This window comes from Lethenteron reissneri, chromosome 29, assembly GCF_015708825.2.
Source record: "Lethenteron reissneri isolate LAM-NWPU_2019-01 chromosome 29, ASM1570882v1, whole genome shotgun sequence".
Taxonomy (NCBI): Eukaryota; Metazoa; Chordata; class Hyperoartia; order Petromyzontiformes; family Petromyzontidae; genus Lethenteron; species Lethenteron reissneri.
This window is the reverse complement of record NC_083807.1, coordinates 2329888-2357847: the sequence shown is the minus strand read 5'-3', so window position 1 is coordinate 2357847 and position 27960 is coordinate 2329888. Positions and strand designations below refer to the sequence as shown.

At 49.7% G+C, this 27960-nt stretch overlaps 1 protein-coding gene across 2 annotated transcripts; it reads left to right on the top strand.

The window, feature by feature from the left end:
- Window positions 1–3038: 3038 nt before the first annotated feature.
- Window positions 3039–12765, top strand: LOC133349142 (VIP peptides-like). Of its 2 annotated transcripts, none has more exons than XM_061562381.1 (7): window positions 3039–3228; window positions 3352–3426; window positions 4361–4487; window positions 6341–6451; window positions 7379–7486; window positions 8192–8312; window positions 10285–12765. In XM_061562381.1, the coding sequence occupies exons 3-7, from the start codon at window positions 4372–4374 to the stop codon at window positions 10291–10293; spliced, it is 465 nt and encodes a 154-aa protein (XP_061418365.1). In that variant the 5' UTR covers window positions 3039–3228; window positions 3352–3426; window positions 4361–4371; the 3' UTR covers window positions 10294–12765. The 2 variants fall into 2 exon arrangements, with proteins under 2 accessions (XP_061418365.1, XP_061418364.1); XM_061562380.1 differs by having other exon boundaries at window positions 7379–7516.
- Window positions 12766–27960: the final 15195 nt, after the last annotated feature.

Here is a 27960-nt window from a genome sequence, read left to right as displayed (position 1 = left end):
CACACAGATACAGCTGTGCCAACCTACTTGCTGTACCCCCCTCACACACGCAGATACAGCTGTGCCAACCTACTTGCTGTACCCCCTCACACACACAGATACAGCTGTGCCAACCTACTTGCTGTACCCCCCTCACACTCAGATACAGCTGTGCCAACCTACTTGCTGTACCCCCCTCACACTCAGATACAGCTGCGCCAACCTGCTTGCTGTACCCCCCTCACACACAGATACAGCTGTGCCAACCTACTTGCTGTACCCCCCTTATACACACAGATACAGCTGCGCCAACCTGCTTGCTGTACCCCCCTCACACACAGATACAGCTGTGCCAACCTACTTGCTGTACCCCCCTCATACACGCAAATACAGCTGTGCCAACCTACTTGCTGTACCCCCTCACATACAGATACAGCTGTGCCAACCTTGCTGTACCCCCCTCACACACACAGATACAGCTGCGCCAACCTACTTGCTGTACCCCCCTCACACACACAGATACAGCTGCGCCAACCTACTTGCTGTACCCCCCTCACACACACACAGATACAGCTGTGTCAACCTACTTGCTGTACCCCCCTCACACACACAGATACAGCTGTGCCAACCTACTTGCTGTACCCCCCTCACACACACAGATACAGCTGTGCCAATCTACTTGCTGTACCCCCCTCACACACAGATACAGCTGTGCCAACCTACTTGCTGTACCCCCTCACACACTCAGATACAGCTGTGCCAACCTACTTGCTGTACCCCCATCACACGCAGATACAGCTGCGCCAACCTACTTGCTGTACCACCTCACACACACAGATACAGCTGCGCCAACCTACTTGCTGTACCACCTCACACACACAGATACAGCTGCGCCAACCTACTTGCTGTACCCCCTCACACACACAGATACAGCTGCGCCAACCTACTTGCTGAACCCCCCTCACACACACAGATACAGCTGTGCCAACCTACTTGTTGTACCACCTCACACACAGATACAGCTGTGTCAACCTACTTGGTGTACCCCTTCACACACTCAGATACAGCTGCGCCAACCTACTTGCTGTACCCCCTTCACACACTCAGATACAGCTGCGCCAACCTACTTGCTGTACCCCCCTCACACACACAGATACAACTGTGCCAAGCTACTTGCTGTACACCCCTCACACACAGATACAGCTGTGCCAACCTACTTGCTGTACCCCCTTCACACACAGATACAGCTGTGCCAACCTACTTGTTGCATCCATCCTACAGCGAGGCAGGTGTCGCCGGCGCGCGAGGCTAATCTTGCGCACCAGTGCCAATGGTTTCACCCTCCTCGCCATAAACAAGCCCTCCGCGTGTCTCCTGCAATAAATCCACCGCCGGCTACGAAATGGACGTGACAGATCGCCGGGCAGGTTTCACTTCAACAGGGAGAGAGAGAGAGTGAGAGATAAGAGGAGAGGATGGGGTGCATGTTGACTCAACCCTGAGCTTCCTTTCTCAGTGAGACACACACACACGCGCGCGTGCGTCTTAACCCATAACGAGCACGCTTCCTTGAACGCATTAAACCGCAATTCCATTAAGACACGACGCGCGGTAGCCTGCTGCGTGTGTGTGCCAGCGTCGCGAGCTGCTTTAGCCTCTTAGCTGCCGCGTTATTGTCCGAGTTCGTAATAAAACTGCTTCATTATCTGAGTTTGCCGAGCGGGGAATGTTATTGCGCGTTCAGCTGCCACGGCGCTTCCTGTTCGCCTCCTTGAGTCCTTTGATCACCAGAGCGAAGTTATATGGGCGCGTGGATGGAACGGAGGCGCAGTGGTTAGCGCACTGAGTTGCTCAACCCGTGGAAGCCGAGTTTGATATCCGCTCACGGCCACAATACACAAGCACACTCCAGTATGGTGAAGTATGATCGAACAACCGCTACGACCGCCAAACCTCGAGGAGGTCTTCATCCAGCGGTAGTTCGGTATTTTTCCCAACATTATTAAATTGACTCCCTTGAGATTCTTCTCGGTGGAAGATGTGGAGATGCTTGTGATGACGGGGCTACACGCGGAGGCGAGGAAATTGATGACCCAGTCACAATAAGTATTAGCAAACGCGCAAACGCACGTATGCAAGTACACAAATACAGGTAAAGTACACACAATCACGTCCAAAGTCCCCCCAAAGCCTTGAATCTAGATTGAAAACGTATTTCATTTCGAACTGTTTTGTGTGTGTGTATAGTTTGTTGTCCTTCCCCGCACCTCCGACTCGTACGGACGGCTGCGTACGGTGCGAAAGAAATTCAACACACATACACATGTTCTAAGACTGTAAGGAGGGCAATTCTATAAGGGAGCAACTGAGAAGGCCGACACGCCCGGGCGCAAGACGAGGTGATGTGGTCTTCACCACGCCCGTCCGCCGTTGTCTCCCCACCGTTAATGTTGAAGAGGTTCGGCAGATCACGTGTCACCGGGTTCGTAGCGCAGTGCGCTTACCACTGTGACACCTCTTTCCACAAAGATCCCCCGTATAGCCTTAGGCAGACTGTTGTGGCAAGTGCTGTTAGCGAGCAGCACCTATGAATGTCGGACACGGCATGCAACATCGCGCCTGGCCGAATTTGCCTTCCCAGTGCTGATGTTTTAGCGACCGCATCAGGTATTAATTTGATGCTGAATCTGCCTAGGGGAGGCCCGGTACCGTTGAAAATAGTTGTCCCTATTCTTGGTCGTGAGCGTGAATCGAACTCGGGTCGCCAGGTTCCTAGCGTAGCGCGCAAACCACTGCCCAACCGCTTTCTCGCATACCCAAGCACACCCACGCATTCACACACACACACACACGAGCACACACACACACAATGACGTTAGTCTGTAATGAATGTGTGTAAAAGTGACTGACGTCCACTGCGTGTGGGTGACGATTGCGGAGGGAAGTAAAAAAAAACAAGTGTACACGCCCCTAACCCGCTAACCATCTTCTCTGTGTGCGCGTGCGTGTATATAAATGTGAACCTGTGTGTGTGTAAATGAGAGACCTTTTCAGGACCTTGGACAGAGCCGCTCCCTACTCTGTGCCCCACCACTCTGGTCGAGAGGAGCGTGCGAACATCGGTGTTTCGACTGCACGTGGCGTATTAACCTGCACGAGCTACATAACTAAAATAATAATCATAATAACAAACATTACAACTTGATTCTAATACAGCCTCACCGCTGGGGCAACGTGCAAGCTCTACAGGTAGGTTGACCTAGACTGCAGTTTAACTGGCGTGCGAGATAAACCTGCTGCGCTAATCATTTACATTCTTGTCAGTGCGAGGCGATTTGACATCGAGTTGAGTGGCTTGTTCTAAACCAACAGGACTGCGTGGTGTGAAGATCGCTGACTGAGGCTCCGCTCTTCAACATTCGGCTCCGGCGCTTCGGGGGGCAAACGGTGAGTTGAGGTTTGGGTCGCGAGTCGGAGCGGTCAAAAGTCGCGAGGTTTGGCAGAGAGTTGACCGGAGTCCACGGGGCCGTTTTTGCGAGTATCGAAATCATGAAGAAAATAAAAAAACTTGTGATCATCGCAGAAATTGATGCCGTGAAATAGGTGTATCTAATTCGGTGTTTGAGCATTTTAACACCTATTATATTCTTGTTTTTTTCGGTAAAGTCACCAAGAATATGAATCCCTGCAGTCACGAAAGCTTTAAATAAAAATGTTAACACATATTTTATTGCCAGAAGGGGTAAACCCTATTGCGATATATTCGTCATTTTGACGGCGTTAGCGCTCTCTTTCGGTGAGCGGTGGCGCAGTGATTAGCGAGCTGCGCTATGAACCCGACGACCAGCGTTCGTTTCTCGATAGCGACCAATAACATTGACGATTATCTGCACCAGTCGTGGGCTTCTCCTAGGTCGACTCAGCGCCAAATGAGTACATGATGCGTTGTTTAAACATCAGCATTGGGGGGAAGAAAGGCTGCCGGACGTAGTGCTGGCCACCCAACCCCTCGTACGCCGTTTCGGTCTTCATAGGTACTCCCTAACAGCACTTGCCACAAGAGTCTGTAATGTTAAATGGATATTTGTGTCCGTTTTAGTGTATGTTTCTGTATTATGTGAGTGTGTGCTGGTGTGTGTGTGCTGGAATGTCTCAAGCTCAACACAGTCCTGCGGCTCCCGTAGGTCGACTCAGCCTCAAATGTGTACCTTGTGCGATGTGTATTAAACATCGGCACTGAAGATGACAACGGCGGCCTTCACAGGTGCTCGCTAACAGCCTCTCGTCCCAGCAGTCCGTTAAAGGTTACGCGGCGGAATCTCTGTGCAGACACTGTTACTCGCCACTCTGTCCTACCTAACTCGTGTCCTTCCTTTCACAGGGATCGGAACCATGAGCCCCATGCGCTCGTTCCAAGCGGCAGTCGCCGCCGTCTGCTTGGTCCTGACTCTGCACTGCCCGGGTCGCGACTCGTTCCCCGCCACCGACACGGATTACTTCGCGCTGCGGTGAGCTGCGCGCCTGTGTGCAGCCGGGGAGCGATGGGGCAGCGGTCAGCGCGCTGCGCTGACGATCACTAAGCGCAAGTGGCGAATATTGGAACCGGTTTTGAGCCTCCCCTAGGTCGAATTATTCTTAATATGAGTACCTGCTGTGGTGTATACACATGATTAGCACTGGGGAGACAAAGGCGGCCGGGCGTGGCTCTGACCACACCAGCCTCCAGATGTAGCAGGTGATCGCGAGCAACATTTGCCCGTAGTCTGCACGGGTATACGGGGGATCTTTGTCTTTGTTTGTGAGGCACACGTGGGAAGCTTGTGGGTCTCGTCACAACAGCCATATAACATTGTATACATCGCACGTGTTTGTTTGTTTAGTTTATCATTTGTTTGGTCTTATATGATCGTTGTTTAACACGTGCAGCCAGTTTTATGGGGCCGCGTGCTTTCCCGAGCAAGTGATGACATAATTTTTACAACGTCTTATAGCTCGTTCGATGTTTTGACACCGTAGAATTTGGTGGACAATGAACATTCTATGCCAGTAATTCGCTTATTGCAATGTCAGAATTAAAATGATAATACATAATGGTACTAGTTTGATATCATCATAATTATCATGATCATGCCGATTATATAGACCATCATCGTGATCCAACACCGATCTGCATCGTTTGCAAATAATCAATTCATCGTAATCAATTATGTAATTATCACCGTCGCCATCAATTTTATTTCACTGTCATTATCACGCCTAATGTGTAGTCCCTACCGCACCAGGCTGGTTAGTGTGCCCAGGACCGGTTCAAATATCACTCGCAGCTGATGGTATCAGGCGTGTTCGGGAATCGAACTCAGGTGGCCTGGTTCATAGCGTAGTGCCCTAACCACTGAGACACGGCTCCACCCGTGTGTCTATACTACGCGGTCAATACATTCGACCAATGTGTTCTACTGCATGCGACGTCCAGTAACGTAGTGGTCGCTATGAAAACCACGCATCCTCACGTTCGGCTGGATCCATTGTAAGCGTCATTTGTGCACGCGGGGATGAAAATCGGAGTAGCCGGAGAAAAGCCCACGGGGCTTTGGGAGCTTCACGCAAACATCTCTGCGTGATCCACCAACCTTCGCCTCCAAAGTTCTGGCTCGGAGGGCGCGCACGGTCGCCTCGTCCCTGTAGTTGTCCTGGAGGTAATTTAATTGTAACGCTTTTATTTTTGGTGGTACCGCGTTCGCAGCGGTGCATGAGCACAAATAACCAAAAAAACGCAACACAGCCGTCAATAACGCAGTCTTATAAAAGGGAAATCATATATAATAGGCGACGTTTCGGGCAATGACCCTCCTTCATAGCATCTTCTGCATGCTACGTTTGTTGCTATGAATAAGGACCATTCATCGAAACGTCGCCCAAGATATTTTACCTTTGCGGAAATTATTGATGAATGTGTTGAGTTTTTTTATAATAATTGTTTTATTTACGTGAGTGCCTGCGCGTGTGTTTTCTCCAATGATCACGTGTGCCACGACTGCACCCAATCTCATCACGTCTCAGAAGCTCAGCAGGGTTTTATTTTTAACCTGTCCAATTTACACGACAGTGCTTGAAGCGCGTGCGCCTGTCATCTGAGAGGCAGCAGGCGCTTCGGGACTCTGGTTGTTGCACAAAACAACCGGAACTCACGGCGACATGGCAAAGAGGAGCGTGGCAGTAGAGGAGGAGGAGATTCGTGACGATGAGGTCAAGGATGATGAGCGAGTGATGAGCCGGAGATGAGTGACGTCTGTCACTGTCACCCCCTCCGCGTCCCCCTCCTCCCTTCTCCCTCCCCCCCTCTCCCCTCCCCGCCGTTCAGGCCGGAGCGACACGCCGATGCGCTCTTCCACAACAACTACAAGAAGCTGCTGGGACAGATGTCTGCCCGGCGCTACTTCGAGTCCCTGCTGCAACAGGGCAAGCGGATCGAGTGAGTCCCCCTGCGGTGATGGTGGCACTCACTCCGCGGTGTCACTCGTTGTCGGTGGCGGATCCGGGGAGAGGGGGGAGGGGGGAGCGGGGGAGGAGGGGGACCACTCTGACCCCCACCCCCACCCTCTCGCCCTCCCTTGAGAGGTCAAAATGTGTATTGTATAGATTTTAGTTTTTACATTTTCGATCGAATCCGTGACGTTAATAACATCATATTAGCAGACAAGAGAGATTGCATGTGCGTTTTAGTTAATGTTAGGAGGAGAGGGGGCATATTTAAATAGTTTGAAATGTGGGGAGCCCCCCACCCGTCTCCCTCTTGAGAAGTTTATAGATCCGTCCCTGGCTGATGAGATGTCCATGGAGAACCGAGGCTCGTTGAAGTTACTTGAAAGTGTTTTTCATTGTTGAAGATTTAGACTCGTGTGGGGAAAGTCGAGTAGGCGCAGCCGAAGACTCATTCTGATATTCCTCATGCTTCTCAAAGGAGTCCCAGTGAGCATTTAAAAATAAACTATTTATTTTATTTAATTTTACCAGCTAAGGCCCACTGAGATATTTTTCAAAAGCCACCTGGCCACAAACGATGGCTCAATAAAGTGCCTTCTCATGTGGAAATCCATAGCAGCCAAACACTCTAAACGCACGTTTCTAAATGTGGAGTGGAAAACCGGAGGACCCGGAGAAAAATCCACTCCACCACGGGGATAGAGAGAACACGCAAACTCCAAATACAAAACATGCGTCAGGGTTGGGATCGAACCCACGGTCTCCTGTGTAGCAGGCGAGGTAGTTAACATCTCGCCACCGCGTCAATTTAATTCTCATAAAAAAACAGACTTGTCCCACCTAACCCCTACTACCCATGTCCCCTCTCCCCCACCTTCCTCCCCCCCCCCTTTTCCTCCCCCTCCCCCCCCCTTAGTGAAGAGGAGCCCCCCTTCGAGGAGACGTCGTCCGTCTACAAGCGCCACTCGGACGCCGTCTTCACGGACCTGTTCAGCCGCCTGCGCAAGCAGCAAGCGGCGGAGAAGTACGCCAAGGCCATTCTGTCCAAGCGAAGGTGACGGGCAGACGGGGGGAGGGAGAGGTGTCACGCATGACACGGGCCGTCATCTGAGACCAGGGCTACTGCGTCTATCAGCCAGTGTTCGTCACTAATACTCAGAGGGAGGGTCGCACTTTCGCCGATAAGACGTTGTCAGTGAGTGTGAGGCTCCGCCACTCCATTTGAAACCATTGGGGGTTGGACATCAGCACGATGATGATGAGGTTGATGAGGGTGTTTTTACATTTGTGTATTATTGGGGAGGGGGGGGGGCGCACATCAGACCATCCATCCAGTGGCCCGTGCGGGCCTTGCAATGAAGAACACTGGCTTAGATTGTCAAGGCCGAGCCGCAAAGCTTTCACAATGATGATAATTATTAAGGTCATAATTAAATATCACGATAGTTTGTTTTGATAGAGCGCCCTGCTTTAAAAAATATGCAACTGCATCTCCCAGTGGCAGCTGTCTCTGCGTGGCTCAAGGTGACTCAGCACCTGGCCTGCAGGTGGGCGTTACTCTGCCGGTAGGGGGCGATGATTGCCATGTGGTCTAGCCTAAGGGCACCCCCAGTCGCAGCTCCCCCTGTGCGCCACAATTGGCCTGGCAATTCCCAGAACGATGCTGCTGCTGATGTGGGTAGTGATGGTGATGATGTTGATTATCCTGTTTGACGATGCCGATGTTCAGGATGATGAGTCCATCGGAGCAAGGCAACTCCCTGGTGACGTCCGGCGAGCTGGACGTGGCCGGACTGGAGGACTACTATGAGCCGGGAACCTTGCGAGACATCGTGCAGCACATCGCCGAGGTGCGGGGCCGCCACACGGCTCAGTCTTAGCGCATCCACTGCTTGGTGGCGGAAAGTCGTTAGCGGTTCGAACCTGGCAGGCCACCCCGGTTATTTCTTCTTCTTCTTCTAGATTTAGGAATTTTTGTGTACGGTGCCTTTTCTGCAATATTTTACTGTCTTTTCTTCGATTTTCTGTTTGCACTCAGTCACATAGTCACTTTAAGATTGTTTTTTATGTTTTAGTTTTTTTGTTTGTTGCGGTTGCACCCGATTCAAGAGCCGAATGGCTCACAGGGGTATACCTAAATAAATGAACTTGAAACTTGAAATGAACTAGATGATGTCATAGTTGAATGTTAAGGTGCTTCAAGCAATGCAAGGCGGCAGTAGATGCCAGAGGGACTGCAGTGATACCGCCAGGGTGTGCGTGGATGACGCACTCGTTGGTGGGTGATGGCCGTAAGGTCGACGCCGTCTATTCCACGGCGAACGTTAAAGATTCCCCGACGTGTAGGTCATTTGCGTGCGGCCGTCTGGAACGCTCTCCCTTCCTATATTAGGAATCCACTGCAGCTATGCGCTTTGAAATCAACTAGATTAACAGCTTAATTTCTTTAGAACTGCTTTTTTGTTTTTAGTTTTATGTCCACCCGCCGCACCTCCCATTAGCACGATTGGCTACGTCCGGTGCGAAAAAAGTTCAACATACGTACATACACACGTAATTTTACACATTTGTCAAATGCGAAATATCACACCGCCAGTTACTCGAGAGCTGAGCTTTGCGTTGACGACTGATGATGCTGGTTGTGATGTCTAGCAAAACGTCGCGCAACATTGCCACGTGTTTCACTCGCTCACCAACATCCACTTTTGTTGAACAACCAAATACGTCCGCCATATTTGTTCGTGACCAGTGCCGGATTAAGCTAGTGCGGGGCCTGTAGCATATGTTATTAAGGGGCCCTAAATAAAAAAAAACACGCACAAATATTAAAACACAATTTTTTTACTTGCATAGTAAAGTAATTGTATTTTTTATTTGCTATACAGCCAGATAATACGACAAATCGCTAACCTTAAACACCCAGTCGTCCATAAAAGTTGAAGGCGGTATAGTACTATAGTAATAGAGCAAGTGCAGAATCACTGAACCGGAATTGATAGCTTGAAAGCATTTAGCGCGGGGCCCTTGAAAGTGCGGGGCCTGTAGCATATGTAGCTACTACATGTGTAGCTACTTGTGCTACTAGGATAATCCGGCACTGTCCGTGACGTGACAACTTGATTTTATTGGTCTCAATCGGGTGGTGGAAGTCTATAATAATAATATTATTATACCCAGACGACGATCTCACCCAAAATAAATAATTTAATTACCTCACCGGACACAATTAAGTTTTTTTTTTTCAAAATAAGATGCATGATATCACAGGAACAACCAAATAGATTGGAACCGGATATTTTGTTCGTTTTTACCATTCGAAATGTACTCATTCAAATGCTGTCGTAATTTATCTGGGCCAATGATTAAAGTTACATCTCACACAAAAAAAACAACAACAAAGATCCCCCGTATAGCCTTACCAGACTGTTGGGGCAAATGCTGTTATCCAGCACCTATGAAGACTGGCATGGCACACGAGGGGGTGGGTGGCCAACACCACTCCCGGCCGCCTTTGTCTCCCTAGTGGCGATGTTTACACACATATATGCGCACGCAATTGGACGCACGTGTTGCGAGAGTAAGAATCGATTTTAATCGACGAACCGATTAATCGGTACCGTGCTTACGCGGTTATACCTGAGCCTGAAACAGTGGCCCTGGTTCCATATTGGAACAATGTTCCAGACGACATGATAATCGATCCGATTTTTGTTTTGTTAAAGTGAAACGTCAATAATTATCTAAGTGTGTGCTCTACTTCGCCAGCCGGCTCACGAAACTCCGCAAGCGATGACTCACCGCCTCACTCCGTTTATTTTGCAGGGTTATTGACAGCGACGGGAAACCTGCCCGTGCCTTTGGAGGATTTATAAAAGATTACGTGCCGCTCATCATCACAAAACAGCGACGGCAAACAACGACAACAACAACAACGACGACCACGACTACTACGACTTACTGCTGCGACAACCGCTATGACGGCGACAACGGCGACAAAGTCGCGAGAAATTCCGGCTGAGCGTGTTCGAACGATGCCATCCATCGTGATCTCCGATATTTCGTTGATGCGCGTAGACCCCTCTCGCCCCTCTCCCCCAACCACCTCCCCCCCTCCCCAACCAACCCCCTCCGATCGCCCACCCGCATTGGTAGAGAACCACAGCGCACCGCGCTGCTGTCTGGCATGGCTCAACTTCCTATTTTTTTTTAACTCTTTGGTTCTTTCGGTAAAGTCACGGAGGTATAAAATAACATAAATAATTTTATTTAAAATAAATAATTTTATTTTATTTTATACCCACGTGACTTTACCGAAAGAATCAAAGAGTATGGATTTCTGCAGTCACGAAAGCTTCAAATCAAGATTCTTATATATTTTTTTTGCGTTGGCTCGCGCGCTACGGACAGGGCCCATGGGCATTAGTCACATCTACATTCGTCGACGGTGGAGCGAACCATAAAGTCAACGATAACATCGTGACCACTACCGGCTCGGCAAACACAGCGATGCCCCGTACAGCCTTACCAGACTGCCGGGGCTTCGTGCCGTTTGCGAGTAGCACCGATGAAGGCCGCCACGGCACGCGAGGGGGGTGGCTGGCCGACACCACGCCGGGCCGCCTTTGTCTCCCTCGTGGCGAGGTTGACACACCACACTAGGTACTCATTTGAGGGTGAGTCGACCTACCGATATAGACACGCGCGCGCGCGGACATACATCGTTCTTACGGTCACGGTGTATTCCACACCACCCCCCTGCATTATTTAACCGATACAAAACATTCGATTTGCATTCACGGTGACCGTGCCCCACTCGTCACGAACATTTTGCGGTGCGGCAGAAGTTGTCCTCCCCACGTGACAATGCCAGACCGTGGATGCTCTCGGACCGCGCGCAACAATTTTGTACGGCGCATTTCACGGTTTCCCTGGTGGCTTCTCCATCCACCGAGCGGACCTACATTGGTCACTGCCAGTTATTTCCCCTCTGAACGATGGCATTTGCGGGGCGAACATTCTTGAAAAAAAAAATCACACTGCGGTCAGCACAATCGATGCTTGCACGCCAGGGGACTTGCGCGATATTAGCCGGGTCTGTCCGGGTCTGTGCAAGCCAGGACATATATCCGCACCCGGCACACCGCATCCAGTATACAGCTCGCTCTGACTGTCACCGTGGCTCATGGTTAGTGAGAAATTAAACCCTGGCTACTTGACTCCATGATTTATAAATTTTGCCATGCTAGGATACTGGTTCACATTTCAGCATGTGAAGAGACACGGATGGAGACGACGTTTAAACGTCCGAAAGTTGTCCGAATGTCGCTCACATTCCCATGAATGAATATCTAAAACGCCGAATACAAAAACCAATGCGGCTCGGATTTAGGTGGCGTCTAGATGTGACCGCACCTTGAGATGCTTTACTGACACATCGGGCGTGGGTATATATAGAGATGTATTTAAACCATTTCACTGAGAGTGCAGCTCACATTTAGAAGGCTGAGAGTTCATATCTTGGTTCGGGAAATGATTCAGTCCATCATCCCAATAGGGGCGATAAAATAGTGACTAATTTGTTGAAAGCCAACACTGATTACCGCAAATATACATTACAAGACAACAACGATCGTTAGTTTATTGCAGTCAACACGAAGCATTTTTCAACAATATCAGGGCAGTATCATATTTATAACGTGTAAATTAATTTATGTTTTACTCTGCTTTATTTATTAACACTCCAGCAACAAGAGCTATCACCCCCTTGCACAACTACAGTGACATTGACCACGTGAAGTGTCGAATGCTCGCTGGCAGGCGGTCACGGGACGGACACGCGTGTTACTGGTTGACTAATTGAGGTGACTACCAGCCATACACAGACAAAGACACATGCATCGCCTATGCGTATTTGCTAGAGACCATGCGAAATAACGAATGTTAGCACAAACATACACAACCCACAGGACAAACGTGTCTCCCCAGTGCGCTTTAATCGAAATGAAACAGCAAATGTAACCAATTACACGAAAACAGGCTATTACCTACACGTATATTTACTTGTCAATCACAGGTCACCTATGCATTCTTTGGGGCATGCCTTGTGCGTTAAGGTCGTCGTACAGATATAATGATATAAATATAGCCTAGCATATGAAGAGTCCACGTGTGGCTGCCTAGCCGTGTGAGTATCGATGTCATTTTAGCTGTCGCCTCCTCCCGCTGCTCGTGTGCAATTGTTCGCGTGAGACGGCGGGCTTCATGTGACACGTGTCGGGGAAGAATAAAGTACCTTTACTACGAGCCTGTGGTGCACCCTCACTTGCCGTGCGTGCCCAGCTGCGTGTGTGTCGACTCAGCCTCAAATGAGTACCTGGCGCGGCGCGTTAAAACATCGCCACTGGGGAGACAAAGGCGGCCGGGCGTGGTTGCTAGCCACCCACTCGCTCGTGTGTCGTTCCGGCCTTCATAGGTGCTCGCTAACAGCACTTGCCTCAACAGGCTATACGGGGGATCTTTGGCTTTGTGTCACTTAGTGGGGAGCGGTAGTGTCGTGGTTAGCGCTACAAATTCGGCGACCCGAGTTCGATTCCCGCTCATGGTCAACACTACTGTCGATTGACTGAACCGGTCCTGGGCCTCCCCGGGGTCGACTCAGCCTCAAATGAGTACCTGGTGCGGTGTGCAGTAAACATGGCCAATATGGAGACAAAGGCAGCCGGGCGTGGTTGCTGGACCACCCACACACCCCGGTGTTCCCGTGCCGGCCTTCGTAGGTGCCGCTACTCGCTAACAGCACTCGCCCCAACAGTCTGTTAAGGCTACACGAGGTGGCGGGGGGGGGGATCTACCAACACCGACATTGATGTCAACGTGGCTTCGCGTGTTGGCCGCTTGTTGCAGAGGTCCGCGGTTCGAATCCAGCAGCCGTCCTGGTTATTACCACGGGTGTCATCGGGGATGCAACGCCCTATTTCAATGGGGGGCAGGGGGGGGGGGTTCTATGCAAGCCCCCCTCCTTTCTCCCAACTCACTTTTACTGAAATAGCTACGGATGTTTTGAACCCCGTATACAATAATGCGTGGGCTATAACTCTCTATATTATTTTAGTTGCACTGTGTATTGGGTTTAGAGGAAGACAGTCTCCCAGTGGCAATATTAATTTTAAAAAAGTATTCAAAGGTACAATACTCACAATAAAGCTGTCGTGCGTCTTGCTTTCATGCCGGTCCCATCGGTCTCAGATTTCCTCAAAGGTGGTGGTGGATCGCGCAACTTGATGCTTCTCTGCTGATACGACGATAGCCAGATGCGTTACTCGGGCCTTGGTCGCATGGTAGACCGCAGGTAACTTTCTAATGAACACATTTTTTTGTTCAGACATTTTCTTAACATGTTGTTAATTTAACACGTAGTAGGGTTTCTCGACCGATATCATTCGTAATATAGTTTTTTTGGGGAGTTAGATCGCGTAAATATATAAATGTGTCGTTAAACCCGCCACCACCCGACACAGCCAACTAGTAAGTTTTGTCACGTAAACAAAACGTGGCCAATTCGTTACTAGTACAGCAACACCGGTGTGTTGGAGAGCAAATCCATAACATTTTCAATCTGAGTATGACGTTTCGCCAGTAGTTACAACTAGCATCATCAGGCGGACAGCCAGACTTGTGGAAACATCCTCCTGTTTCGTTTCTTTAATAGGTGGTGGCGGGTTTAACGACACATTTATATTTACGCGATATAACCCAAACAACCTATATTATGAATGTTTTGATTTAAAGCTTTCGTGACTGCAGGGATTCATATTCTTGGTTCTTTCGGTAAAGTCACGTAGAAGGGACTTTCAAACCGCATTCCATTTTCTTCTCCCCCCTCATTTTTTCCCGAACATAGATAGACTCGTCCATCTGACCAAATGCCAAATCGCTGTCCGTGGTGCTGACGTGAAGAAAAACCGCCACCTTTTTAAAAATGTCTTGCTGTGGATTTCACACCTGATGATGATTGCTTGTGTTGCTGTCGAAACGTCGTGAGAATTATTATTGTTTATATTTTTATAATTGTATTATTTCCCTTCTACGTGACTTCACCGAAAGAACCATGAATATTATGTGAGACTAGGCTCTAAGGAAAGCTGTCTCGGGTGTGGACCAATCAACTTCAAGGACAGTGCACATAATCAGAGTTATGTCTTTTGTTTGTATTATGACTGCAGGTATTGCGGTCTATGCCAAACATGACTCCTTGTAAAAAGGTGTTAGTTTTGTTGCCAGATAGAAGGGTAAAAAAACAATTATCAACTGAAAAGTTGTCATCACCACGTAATCAGCCGCAAAAACCGTGGTCATTATAACCGCCACTACCGCCAACCGCGTCCTCATCAACATCACCGTCACGGCGATGAACTGAAATCACAATACTATTGTGGCGACCGGACACACAGCAGCTCGTGACGTGTAAATGTGGAACGATTCTCAACAATCCCGCCCGTTATGTTTGTACGATGTTGAACGTCTTTCGCGCTGTACGTAGCCATCGGCTCTAATCATCCCCCACCTCCAGCCCCCCCCTCCCCAAGCCCTCCCGTGACACCTGCCTTGAACCCCAATCGGCCGGGATCAGCCTTGGTCGATCTCACCCCGGAGCAGGGTGCCGTAGCCTCGTGCTTCGTGCCCTTTAGGAATGGGAGACGTGGGGGCTGGGGGGGGGGGGGGGCTCAGGGGGGCTGTCTTGCCGGGACTTTGCTCGGGCGCAGAGCGACGCCTCGCGTGCTCGGAGCGAGCGAGAGAGGGAGCGAGAGGGGGAGTGAGAGTGAGAAAACATTGGGGGAACATAGACATGGAGCAGGGAGAGCGGGGGAAGAGACTTTTTAAACAACTTTTATTGCCGCCAGCAGCAACAGCACTGGAGGCGATTTCGACATGAAAAACACAGTCACCACCAAACAAATGCAAATAAACGCTACAAATCCACGCGCTGTGGCGCTAAAAGCACCGCGCACAACACGAGAGGGGGAAGAGAGAGAGGGGGGGAGGGTAGAGAGAGAGGGTAGAGCGAGAGGGAAGGGGTAAGGAGAGCAGAGCGTGAAATCTTTTGTCAAATCTTTCATTTAAAAAGGGGGGGTTACATAAAGCAAAGCATAAAAAAACAAAAAAAACTAAATGATCAACGAAGCAAAGTGTCGAGCATCTTCTTGTTTCCTCTCATCGTAAAGAAAGAGAGAGAGACCGAGAGGGGGAGTGAGAGGGAGAGAGCGAGAGAAAGAGGGGGAGTGAGATTAATGATTGCCCCCCAGGAGTGACCTTTTTTGAAAGCCCTCTAAATGCGCGTGGCCTCTTTGCAACGCACGAGAGGGGCAAAAACAAACAAACAAACAACAAACAAACACATGGAGCGCTCTGTGAGGTCTTCATCCTGAAAGGCGCCGAGTAGCTATGCCCGTGTTGTCGTTTGTTTGTATTCATCGCCAATTGCTCCGTGCTGTTCGTGTCACGGATGCTGCTCGCGAGTCGCGTCGCCACCTGTCACGCAACACGGCCGACACTTAGCGGAGCGCTTCCGTCTATTATTACACATCAAATAATACCACTACCGATATGTAAAAAAATGGTAAAAATCCCCCGTATAGCCTCAGCAGACTGTTGGGGCAAGTGCCGTTAGCGAGTACCTATGTAGGCCGGCACGGCACACGAGGCGGCCGAGTGGTCAACACCACGCCCGGCCGCATTTGTCTCCCTAGTAGGCGACGTTTACACATTGCACCAGGTACTCATTTGAGGCTGAGTAGACCTAGGAGAGGCCCGGGACCTGTTCAAATAATGGTCACTGATGGTGGTTGTGAGCGGGAATCGAACCCGGGTGGCCAAGTTCGTAGCGCAGCGCGTTTACCGCTCCCCCCCACATACCCACACACGTGTACGGGTGTACTCCGCACAACATATAAGTGTCCACCATTCAGCTGACAAGGATGTGCACGCGTTAATGTGGAGATGGGAACAGTTGTGCTACGAACACGGCAAGCCTGAGTTCAATTCCTGGCCGCAGCCATCATCGTTTCGAAGTTGTTCTGAAACGAGGCCCTCTCTTCAGCAGCCCGCATGGACCTGCGCGGTGAAGTATGGGGAGGTCTTCTTCCTGCAGTAGACAAACGAAAGGCCTGTCAAACATCAACGTCAATGATCGCAGTGCAAACACATGCTGGCTAAACAGTTCAAACTGGTGGTCTACGTGACACGCAAGATTGGGGAATGATTTCATAAACGGGAGTGTTGATTGCCACGTGGTCGCGCGCGAGAGAAAGCAGCTTCGTCAGAAAGGGCAGCAGCACCAGGCCGGGAGATGGATGGAACCCCCGAGGCGCTGCGCTAACAAGCGATTCGTTAACTTCGGAGTGTTACACATTAGGGTGGAGCGGTGGGTAGCGCGCCTATTTACACGGCGACCGATTTAACGTCAATCTACACTGATCAGTTGGGTGATGTATGGTCAAACAACTCCAAAGATCGTCATGGCGTGGAAGAGACTTTCATATTGCAGTGGACAGAGCATTGCGTCTGCTGCTTCTGATGATGATGATGGCAATGATGATGGAATGTAGATATATATATATATATTTGCGTATCTAGCACAGACAGCAACTGGGCTCGTCTGCTAGGATGGATCGATGAATAATGAACGGTGTGCAATCCCCTCCTCACTCTCGTTGGCTTCGTCCGAACACGCGCCGTCATGCACTCCCTGGTGTCTGCTCAATGCCTATTGCGTTGCGGCTCGCAGATGGCAGTGAGGCGGCGCTTTTGACGCCGTTCCCTCCTGTAAAAGAGAAACGTGCACTTTGGAAAAGTTATTGGCGCATTGCTTATCCTAGTAGTCATGTGTGGTCCTTGCTTGGTGCTTGAGTTAGAAGGACCGGTTCAGATGTTATCCATGGCTTAGAATTGAAGTTAGGTCCCCGGCTTCGTAGCGCTGTGGAATGATAACTAACCTATGAAGGCAGGAAAGGAACACGAAGGGGTGGGTGGGACAACATTACGCCCGGCCGCCATTGTCTCCCCAGTCGTGGTGATTCACATCCCACCAGGTGCTCGGTTAAGTCTGAGTCGACCTCGGGGAGGCCCACGACTGCTTCAAATAATAATTGTTTTCGGTCGTGAGCTGGAATCGAACTCAGGTCGCCGGGACCGTAGAGCAGTGCGCTGACCGCACGCTGTAACTACCGCTGCCCACGCTCGCACTCCACACGCACGCGCACGCACGCGCACGCACGCGCGCGCCCGCACGCGCACTCACGCGCACGCCCGCACGCGCACGCTCGCACTCCACACGTACGCACGCACGCGCACGCACGCGCACGCACGCGCGCCACGCGCTCGGCAGCGAACGGGCAAAGGCGCGGGTGACGGGAAGTAATCAAGCGGCGGTTAGCGGCCGGTTGAGTGAGCAAAGAGGCTCAGTAGCTCAGCAATAAAAGAAAAACGAAGTCGCAGATTAGTTCAATTAAACGCGGCTGCCGCCAACTGAAATTGTGACTTTTGGGGAAGGGGGGGGGGGAAACGTGCAACTGCAATTTCGTAATCGGACATCTGGTGTCCGCGCGGCGTGCTTTCTGGGAGCAGTTTAAATTATCGTTTACATCGATTTAGAGAAACACGAGCCCTCCAGATATCGTGCAGGATCCGATCTCTGCTCACAGAGCACTGCCCAATTCGACGCGAGTGTAACGGCGCCGATGACTATTCCTCGTTCATCATCACTCCGCTTGTCTTGTGCGGGCCTTGCGATGCACCTTCATACGAAACATCTGGAGCATCGCAGATCGGCCCACGGAAGCGGACATCGCAGAACTACCGCTGAGATCGCTTCTTCAAGCGACCTGTGTGTCGACACAGCCGTGGGGGCAGCACTACCTCACCCACCGTGCCATTGAGAGTAAAGCTTGTCGCATACAAAGCCAAACAATTTTTTTAAATTTCCAGTGCAGGAATTTAAACCAGATTTGTGCGCGGAACTACATTTTAACGGGACGCGTTTTGTTGTTGATATTGTTGTTGTGTTGATATTGTTGTTGTATCTTCTTGGTTCTTTCGGTAAAGTCACTGGTCTTCACCTGAGGACGGCTGCTTGCGTGGCCGAAACGTCGTGAGAATTATTTTATTATGTTTTATTTTTATTATTTTATTATTTCCATTCTACGTGACTTTACCGAAAGAACCAAGAAGATGAATCCCTGCAGTAACGATAGCTTTAAATCGAAATTGTTGTTGTAGTCCACGTCATTTGTGACCGGGTCTGAGACCTTAAACTCATTCCACTTGAGAACCCGGTTTAAACCACGGGTGGCTGAAACCTGGACTCGAACCCACGATCTCCGCGTTGCTGGCTCAGCGTTCTGACCTCTGAGCCACCCGGGCACCTCCAGCCCACGTTTCTAATTCTATATATAAATACACACACAAATATAAAGTCACATTTGCCCGAATGTGCGCACTTTGGAGGCGTGGGTCTCTGCTCATAACGGAGCGACGTGAACTCTCCAGTCGCTTCACCCCTCTCTTGATGGATGTCTTGGGGAGCCGCAATTTCCAACGGCGTTCTTGCAAAGCGTCAATGCCTAAATGTGTCGCTAAATACGATTAGGGTCGTGGGTGTTGGGGAGAAAGTGGTGGGGTTGGAGCGGTGGTTGCTCTTTACAGAAATCATTTTAATCAATACGTTGCTTTGCACACGTGCCCGGTTAAACGATGATGACCACACCCTGCTGACGCTGAAGATGCTCACGTTTCAAGTTGATTTCGGTTCAACTCCGGGTGAGGACCCAAGAGTGATCCAGGATAGGAGTCTAATTTGCAATAGTGACCGGGGGGGCGGGGCGGGGGTGAGTCACCAAGATAACAAAAAGCAAAGCAAATAAATACAAGTTGAGTCATGATGTTTAACGCTTTAAGAAGATGAATAAAAAATAACCAGTAGACATTGCTGAAGGCGGACCGAGATGAAACCCGATGAAAGAAAGCGGTGGGCGAGAATAGATTTTTTTACTAAACACCTGTTTACTGAACACAGGCTCAAAGCCAAAAACGCCAAGCGGCCAGCAACAATGGGCACTGTCAAAGTATGAATAGATCAGAGCGTATTAACAGACTGCTTGTATTGAGAGCGAGGTTATTATGGTGATGGTGATGCTTATTTTGGGCATAAGGAGACGATGGGAGGGAGGGAAGGAAGGTGATGGTGCTGGGGGTGATGATGATGATGATGATGGTGGTGAAAATGCTCTGACCTGCAGCATTGTAGGTGAACACAGCATGAGGTGGATGAAAATGATAGAATAATCGTGGGAATGTTTAAAGTTGGAAATGAAAAGCAGGATATTACGAGCTGGTCTTCGCTCTGAAGACAACTCTGACTGCGACTTCTATTATGCTGGGTCTAAGGCTTGGGACTCATTTTCCAGCGAATGGCGTGCCGAGAAAATGTTTCAAACACCTCTGTGAAATCTTCTTGGTTCTTTCGGTAAAGTCACGTAGAAGGGAAATAATAAAATGATAAAAATAAAACATAATAAAATACAATTCTCACGACGTTTCGGCCACAACGCAAGCAGCCGTCCTCAGGTGAAGAACAGGTCTGTCGGAAAGACAGCGTCTTAATGAGAAGAACAGGCCTGTCGGAAAGACAGCGTCTGAATGAGACGCTGTCTTTCCGAGAGACCTGTTCTTCACCTGAGGGCGGCTGCTTGCGTTGTGGCCGAAACGTCGTGAGAATTGTATTTTATTATGTTTTATTTTTATCATTTTATTATTTCCCTTCTACGTGACTTTACCGAAAGAACCAAGAAGATGAATCCCTGCAGTCACGAAAGCTTTAAATCGAAACATCTGCGAAACTTCTAAAATGGTATCTTTTCAACCTGCCTTTTAATTATTAAACGCAGAATGGGTATGAGTGGTAGTGGAGCGGTTAGCGCACTGCACTACGAACCCGACGACCCGAGTTCGATTCCCGATCACGGCAAACACCAGTGACGAATATCTGAACCTGTCCTCTGCTTCCTTAGGTCGACTCAGCCTTAAATGAGTACCCGGTGCGGTGTGTAAATTTCGCCACTGGGGAGACAAAGGCGGTCGGGCGTGGTGCTGGCCACCCCACTCTTCGCGTGCCGTGCCGGCCTTCATAGGTGCTCGCTAACAGCGCTTGCCCCAACAATCTGTTGGGGTACGGCGACTCGGGGGCTGTAAAGAAGTGGTCAGAAGGATGGGGGTTGCAGAGATCCAGAGAGAAGGGACATCTGATTGAAGTCCCGAGTCTTGAGACCTGTTTCCAATGTCCAAAGCAAAGGAACTCCTGCTCGCCCAGTCCCCGTGTCCGGCTCCCCTGCCAGGCAGGATAAGAGTGCTTACAATCTGGATGAGCAACGTGGACAACCCATAGAGAAACAGCGTTGGAGAGTGTCGAAAATAAGGAGAATAGGCGATGAATTGGTGGTGAATAGGTGAACAGGAAGTGGTAGAGGGATACGCTATTGAAAAACGATGAGTCTCATGGTGATTATCATGATCGTGGCTGATGATGATGATTACAGCTTCATCAAATAGTGCTCATTTTCTAAATGACGGAGGAATGATGAGGATGATTAGCACTTCCGATGAGCATGGTTGGCTACGTACGGTGCGAAAGAAGTTCAACACACATACACGACAATGACAATGATTCAGCTGCAACTGCTGATGGTAATTGTGATGCTCATTATAGTGCTGATTATCAAACTCGGCAAGGAGGTGAATTGAAGTCCTCACGCCTAAACCCGCTCGCGTTTCTCACCCGTTCGAACCCCATCCTGGGCACACAATGTGCTCCCTACACACACACACACCCACCACGTCACGCTACACTACTCACTGCGCCATGAAGTTTTTTATACCATCTGCAATATGACGGTAATAAAGGTAACATCTTGGGGCTAATGTTCCGGGTCGATGCATTATTGAACGGGGGGGGGGGTGTGGGGGGCTGCCACTCGGAAGAAGAGTTTTTTTTCTTTCTGCTCGCGAGCACGAGTCTCGGTCCTGCATTTTAAAACACATTTCTGCCGAGACGGCCGCGGTTTCGTGCGACACATTACATATTCAGGTTCCTCTTACACAATCATTCTATATGAGGGAACTTGTCAGTCAGCCACTTCAGAACCCCAAATTGACTTGGGGAAGTAAAGTAGCTGGGTTTAGGCGCAGCCCTGCAATTCCCTGCTCACGCCACTGCTGCCGGTGAATGAGCCCTCGTCGTTTGTCTGCTGTTGATGGAGAACGACAACAATGCCTAGACATTGAAGTGGTCGAGCCAGACGATTTCCTTAGGAATGTCGGTGATGATGCCTCTCTGTGTGAGTCTATGGATATCTATGATAGTCTGTGGGTCTCAGTGTGAATCCATAGATCTCTGCGTGAGTATATGGGTCTCTATCTAAGTCTATGGGTTTCAGTGTGAATATTTACATATCTGTTTGAGTCTATGGGTCGATATGCGAGTCTATGGGCCTCTCTGCGAGTCTATGGGTCACGATGTGAATCTATATATCTCTGTGTGAGTCTATGGATCTCTGTGGGAGTCTATGGGTCTCAGTATGAATCCATAAATCTCTGTGTGAATCGATGGGTCTTTATGTGAGTCTATGGGTCTCAGTGTGAATATTTACATCTCTGTGTAAGTCTATGGGTCTATATGTGAGTCTATGGGTCTCAATGTGAATCTATATATTTCTGTGTTAGTCTATGGGTCTCTATGTGAGTCTATGGGTCTCAATATGAATCCACAAATCTCGGTGTTAGTCTATGGATCTCTGTCGTCGTAAGGCTGATGTCTATGTAGAGCGACAAATGTGATTTTACATGGAGGTGTTTATTCAAGGCTGAGCCAACGTAGGGGAGGCCCAGGACCTGATGTGAAATCACTCGCACACTGATGTTAGCCATTGCCAGGTATCGAACTCTGGATCTCCGGGTCCGTAGCGCCATGCGCAAACCGCTACGTCACCATCACCCCCACGTGTGCTTGACCACGTGACAAAGATCCCCCGTATAGCCTTAACAGACTGTTGGGGCAAGTGCTGTTAGCGAGTAGCACCTTTGCAGACCGGCACGGCACACGAGGGGGTTGGGTGGCCAGTACAGCGCCCGGCCGCCTTTGTCTCCCGAGCAATGTTGTTCACACAGAGCACTCATTTCAATCTGAGTCGACCTCGGGGAGGCTCAGGGCCGGTGTAGATCATCGCCACTGTGGCGTCGATGGCTGCGTAGCGCGAATCGAACTCGGGCCGCCGGCTCAGCGTAGCAGCGCTGTGCCCGCTGCCCCACTGCCCACTCCCCCACGCGCACGCACGCGGAACCGGGGAGGGTTTGGCTGACGATAACTCCATCGAAAAGCAGAGAGGGACCTCAAACGCCAGACCCAGAGCGACACGATCGCGCATGCAATCGGAATGTGAAATCTACAGCGAGTGGCGTTTCGAGTGTCGTGGTCATTCGCAGGGCACGGCTCGACGCGAGTTGCAATTATTATGTTTTCAAAATCGATACAGGAAGAGCGAGAGAGACACTCTGCAATTAGTCACAGACCATGCCACTTTAATCTTTTGCGCCAAATGGCTTTCCGTTCAGTCGCTCTTGCTTACATTCCAGTGGACAGATAAGAGCCTCGATTAGGATGGTTCATTTGCTCAGGACCAGAAGCCGAGCGGCTCGGGAAGTAAGTGAGAGAGAGAGAGATCTATGGACTGGTCCGGATGTCGTGCGCACCACACAATTATAACGAGTGGATGATGATGGATGATGTTAAGCGCATGGGCAAAAGTTGATGCCATGCTCTGTTGTTGTCGCTGCACAGATTCATCCACTCATCCACCCAACCACCCATCCGCACACTCATCCACCTAGTCACCCACTCATTCACTCACTCATCCACCCACTCATTCATTCATCCACCCTCTCATTCACTCATCCAACCAACCACCCACTCATTCATTAATCCACTCAACCACCCGACCACCAGCTCACTCGCCCCATCCCATCGCACCACATCACCCTCGATCCCACCCACACCTCATACCCAGATCTAACACACTCACCTTACACCCAGATCTAACACACACGAACCACAGCCGCCATACATCTGCTCCTTCTTTCACATCTGCAGACATTCTAGCATGGGGATTACGAAGATCCGATGGCTGCACACGTACATATTTTTGTCACTCCACTGCTGTAAGCAAAACTAACCACACACACACAGCGCCACACACACAGAGCCACACACACACAGAGCCACACACACACAGAGCCACACACACACAGAGCCACGCACACGCAACCACACAAACACAGAGCCACACACACAGAGCCGCACACACAGAGTCACACACACATAGAGCCGCACACACAGAGCCACACACACACACAGAGCCACACACACAGAGCCGCACACACACAGAGCCACACACACAAAGCCGCATACACACACAGCCACACACACAGAGCCACACACACACAGAGCCACACACACACAGAGCCGCACACACACAGAGCCACACACACAGAGCCACACACACACACACACAGAGCCACACACACAGAGCCACACACACACAACCACACACGCACAGAGCCACGCACACACAGAGCCACACACACAGAGCCGCACACACACAGAGCCACACACACACAGAGCCACATTTCAGCCACCTTCAGTGACGGGCCACACGCCCGCGCCGCATGTGACCGCGCCAAGCACGGGCACGCAGCTCGCCTTTCACGAGTCTCAGCTGGGGAGCTGCCTCTGTGCTGCGAGTGGCGGTGGCAGGAGGTGGCTGGCCTGACTTTGAGTCCTCATGACACGCATTCTTTTTCTTTGTATAACGCGGTTCGGGTCCGACTCCGTTTCTAAACCTGGAACGTTTTGAGTTAGCAGAAGGTGTTGATGATGATCAGAGAAAAATTACCCCCCCACCCCCCCTCTCCACGCCCCCCCCCCCGCCCCCTCCACGTCCCCTGCCCCCCGCCACGACCCCCCCCCCCCCCTCCGGGAACGTTTCCCATCTGTGGCATGATTTTATGCAAATTAAGTATTATTTTATCAACTTTGTTCACGTGTGCGCGGGTGTTGACTTGCCGGTAAGGCAAGAAGGCCTGGTGGGTAGATGCCATCTGGACAAATGCTGGGACATCCGTGAACACCACTGGGGCGTCTGTGGATAGAAGAGCTTCATAGCTCATCGGATTTCTCCAGTATGAACTTATATATATTTTTTTGATTCCCATTCTGAGCTCGGATTTACACCGAGGGACAGAAAAAGGAGCACGTGGATTAGAGCAGGGGTCCCCAACCCCCCGGGCCGCGGACCGGTAACGGCCCGTGGCCTGTTAGGAACCGGACCGCACAGCAGCAGGAGGTGAGAGCGGTGAGTCCGTGTGTGTACACACTCTACACACCGCATAGTGGTGAGCGGTGAGTCCGCGCGTGGCCCGCCCCCATTGTTTTAATATACTGGTCAACACACTTTTTCTGGCATAAGGTATTCCAACGGTTGTAAGGTAATTTTGGGGTGCTGATTCCAAATCTGGCATCAGTTTTTGTCTATCACATCAGGTTTTTGAGATATCAAATATTGCATTTTCAATAAAAACTGCAGAAGAAAAATATTAAATAAATGTGGATATCTACATACAATTATATTATTAACACACTATCCCAAAAATACAGCACGATATTTTAACACTAAAGCAGTCACTGACTCGCAACAACTTGCAATCATAAGTGACAGAGTTAATTTCGGGTAAAATCAATGAAAATGGGGTATGCCGATAGCATAAAAATGATGTGATAGAGCAAATCTGAGATTAGATTTGGAATCAGCACCCTCAAATGAGCCTAAAACAGCTGCAAAAGTCCAGGCCAGAAAAAAAAGTTTTTTTTTTGACCAGTGTTATTCACCACTTCCGTCCGCGCCTCTCTCCCGCACTGCGCACTCGTCTCAGTCACAGTGTTGGTGAGCCCACAAGCTGCTAACCCCGAGTAGCCACAATGAGTAAAAAACAAACGTCGCTGGAGAGCTTCTTTGAAAAGGGGGAAAGACGCAATGATGACCCCCCTCCCCCGGTCCGTTAAAAAAATTGTCTTCCATGAAACCGGTCCCTGGTGCCAAAAAGGTTGGGGACCGCTGGTTTAGAGAACCCACGCAGGTGAACGCTTTCCGGGAGTGCGAAGGGAGGGGAAACGTGGTCATCGCCGAGATTCCCGTTGTCACGGAATGCCGCACTTGACTCGTCGATTACAATCGATTGTCAGGCTCACGATACACTCGGGCATTGATTGACCCGCGCGCGTTCAACGTGGTACACACAATCTTGATTTGAAGCTTTCGTGACTGCAGGAATCCATACTCTTTGGTTCTAAAGTCACGTGGGTAGAAAATAAAATAAATCACGACGTTTCGGGCGCAACACAAGCGTCCATCATCAGGTGGGAAAGCATGACCGACCGTGACTTTACCGACAGAACCACAGAGTATGGTACACACATCCAACAGTAAGGGGTTGGCCTAAAGGGGCTGTACCTTAGACGCTTAATCTCAACGCAACTTTTATTTATTTTTGAAAAGGCAATCACTGGATTTAGAAATAAATTGGACGTTACGGGCGGGGGATGGGGAGGAGGGGTGTGGGTGAGCATGACCATGCGGGAGGAAGAGGAGGAGGGGGAGGGGGATCAGGAGGGAGGGCTTATGACTCCTCAACCCAACAGGACGTTCGACTCACCTGTTCATTAGACCAGCACCGCACGTCGCGTGTGTGTGTATATATAAACCCCGCTCGCCCTCCCACGGGAACGATACCTTTATTTGTTTATTTATTCATTCCTATTGCTTTATTATTTACAAAACACAATTAGAGCGCTCCCTCCGATGGTGTGTTTCGGGTTGCTCGGTACGGTGTCCGACGTTTCGCACCGCGTACTGCACAGCTCCGCGATGTCATCTTGATATGGTACTTAACAGACGTATAAAGATAAAGGTCCCCCATATAGCCTCTAACAGAATGTTGGGGCAAGTGCCCCTATGACGGCCAACGGTACACAAGTAGATGGGTGGCTAGCACTACGCCCAGCCGCCTCTGTCTACCCTATGATGATGTTTGTACACACCGCACCAGGTACTCATTTAAGGCTGAGTTCAGCTAGGGGACTCCCAGGACCGGTTAAAATATTCGTCACTGTAATTGGCCACGATCGGGAATCGAACTCCAGATTATCAACTCATTTTGCACACAGACCTGACGCACCACTGTCATCTCCAATATAAATGTAATCAGTTTCACTCAGTCTCATCTGCCACTTGCAAGCCAGGCCCGGCGATATTCCCTTTGATGTGAATCATAATTACTCTATAATTGCATCTGGTACGAGACCCGTGGTTCATAGTTTTATTTATTAAGAACACGTGGAGGGGCATTGTAATTATGACCACTAAAATTAACAGGGATGGACCAACTAGCAAACGTAGTAAGAATTTTATTTTAATATACTTACCGATAGATATGAGAAAAACACATCTTCCCAATGGCATCGCCATCACACACGTCTGGCAGTGAAGGGTGATTTCCCCCCCTGATCTGTAGGCATCTGACTACTGATGAGATCCTTAATGTCGAAACCGGTGCACTCTCAGAGGAGGGCCGTATGGATTGCTGAAGGGATGTGTGAAAGGTGTTTTTATTAATTGTTTAACAGGTAGGCTTTTCCGACCAATATTATCCGTAATAAAGGGTTTTTTTCCAGGCAAATCGCCTGACGAAGCTGGTTGTAGTCACCAGCGAAACGTCGTACTAAAATTGTAAGTGTTGTGGGTTTACTCTCCAGCACACCGCAGTGCTGAACTAGTAATTCATTGACCACTTGTTGTTTACGTGACGAACTTTACTAATTGGCTGTGTCGGGTGGCGGCGGGTTAACGACACACTTATGTTGACGCGTTCTAACATAAAACAAACCCCTGTATTACGTCGTTTATTTAATTTGTGGAGGGACAGATGAAGGAGGAAGACGGCGTTTTGTCTGCCTGTCGCATAATGTGAAGCGAATAATAACCGGGTTCTGTTTAAAGTACTCTGGTGAATATAGTGACCTCTAGTGGCTGTTGGGGTCCACGTGAACTCAGTTCATGGACAGTGTTCGTCTGCGAGCAATGTTAGACTTAGGGCAATGTTAGTCTATGGGCAATGTTAATCGATGGGCAATGCTAGTCTATGGGCAATGTTAGTATATTGGCAATGTTAGTATATGGGCAATGTTAGTCTATGGGCAATGTTAGTCTATGGGCAATGTTAATCTATGGACAATGTTAGTCTATGCGCAATGCTATTATATAGGCAATGTTAATCGATGGGCAATGCTAATCTATGGCTAATGTTAGTCTACGGGCAATGTTAGTCAACGGACAATGCTAG

Bases quoted from the DNA above. Each gene is read 5' to 3' on its own strand.
- LOC133349142 (XM_061562380.1), top strand. From the start codon at position 4,372: ATGAGCCCCATGCGCTCGTTCCAAGCGGCAGTCGCCGCCGTCTGCTTG. The intron at 4,488-6,340 runs GTGAGCTGCGCG...CCCGCCGTTCAG, and splicing joins ACGGATTACTTCGCGCTGCG to GCCGGAGCGACACGCCGATG. The intron at 6,452-7,378 runs GTGAGTCCCCCT...CCCCCCCCTTAG, and splicing joins CAACAGGGCAAGCGGATCGA to TGAAGAGGAGCCCCCCTTCG.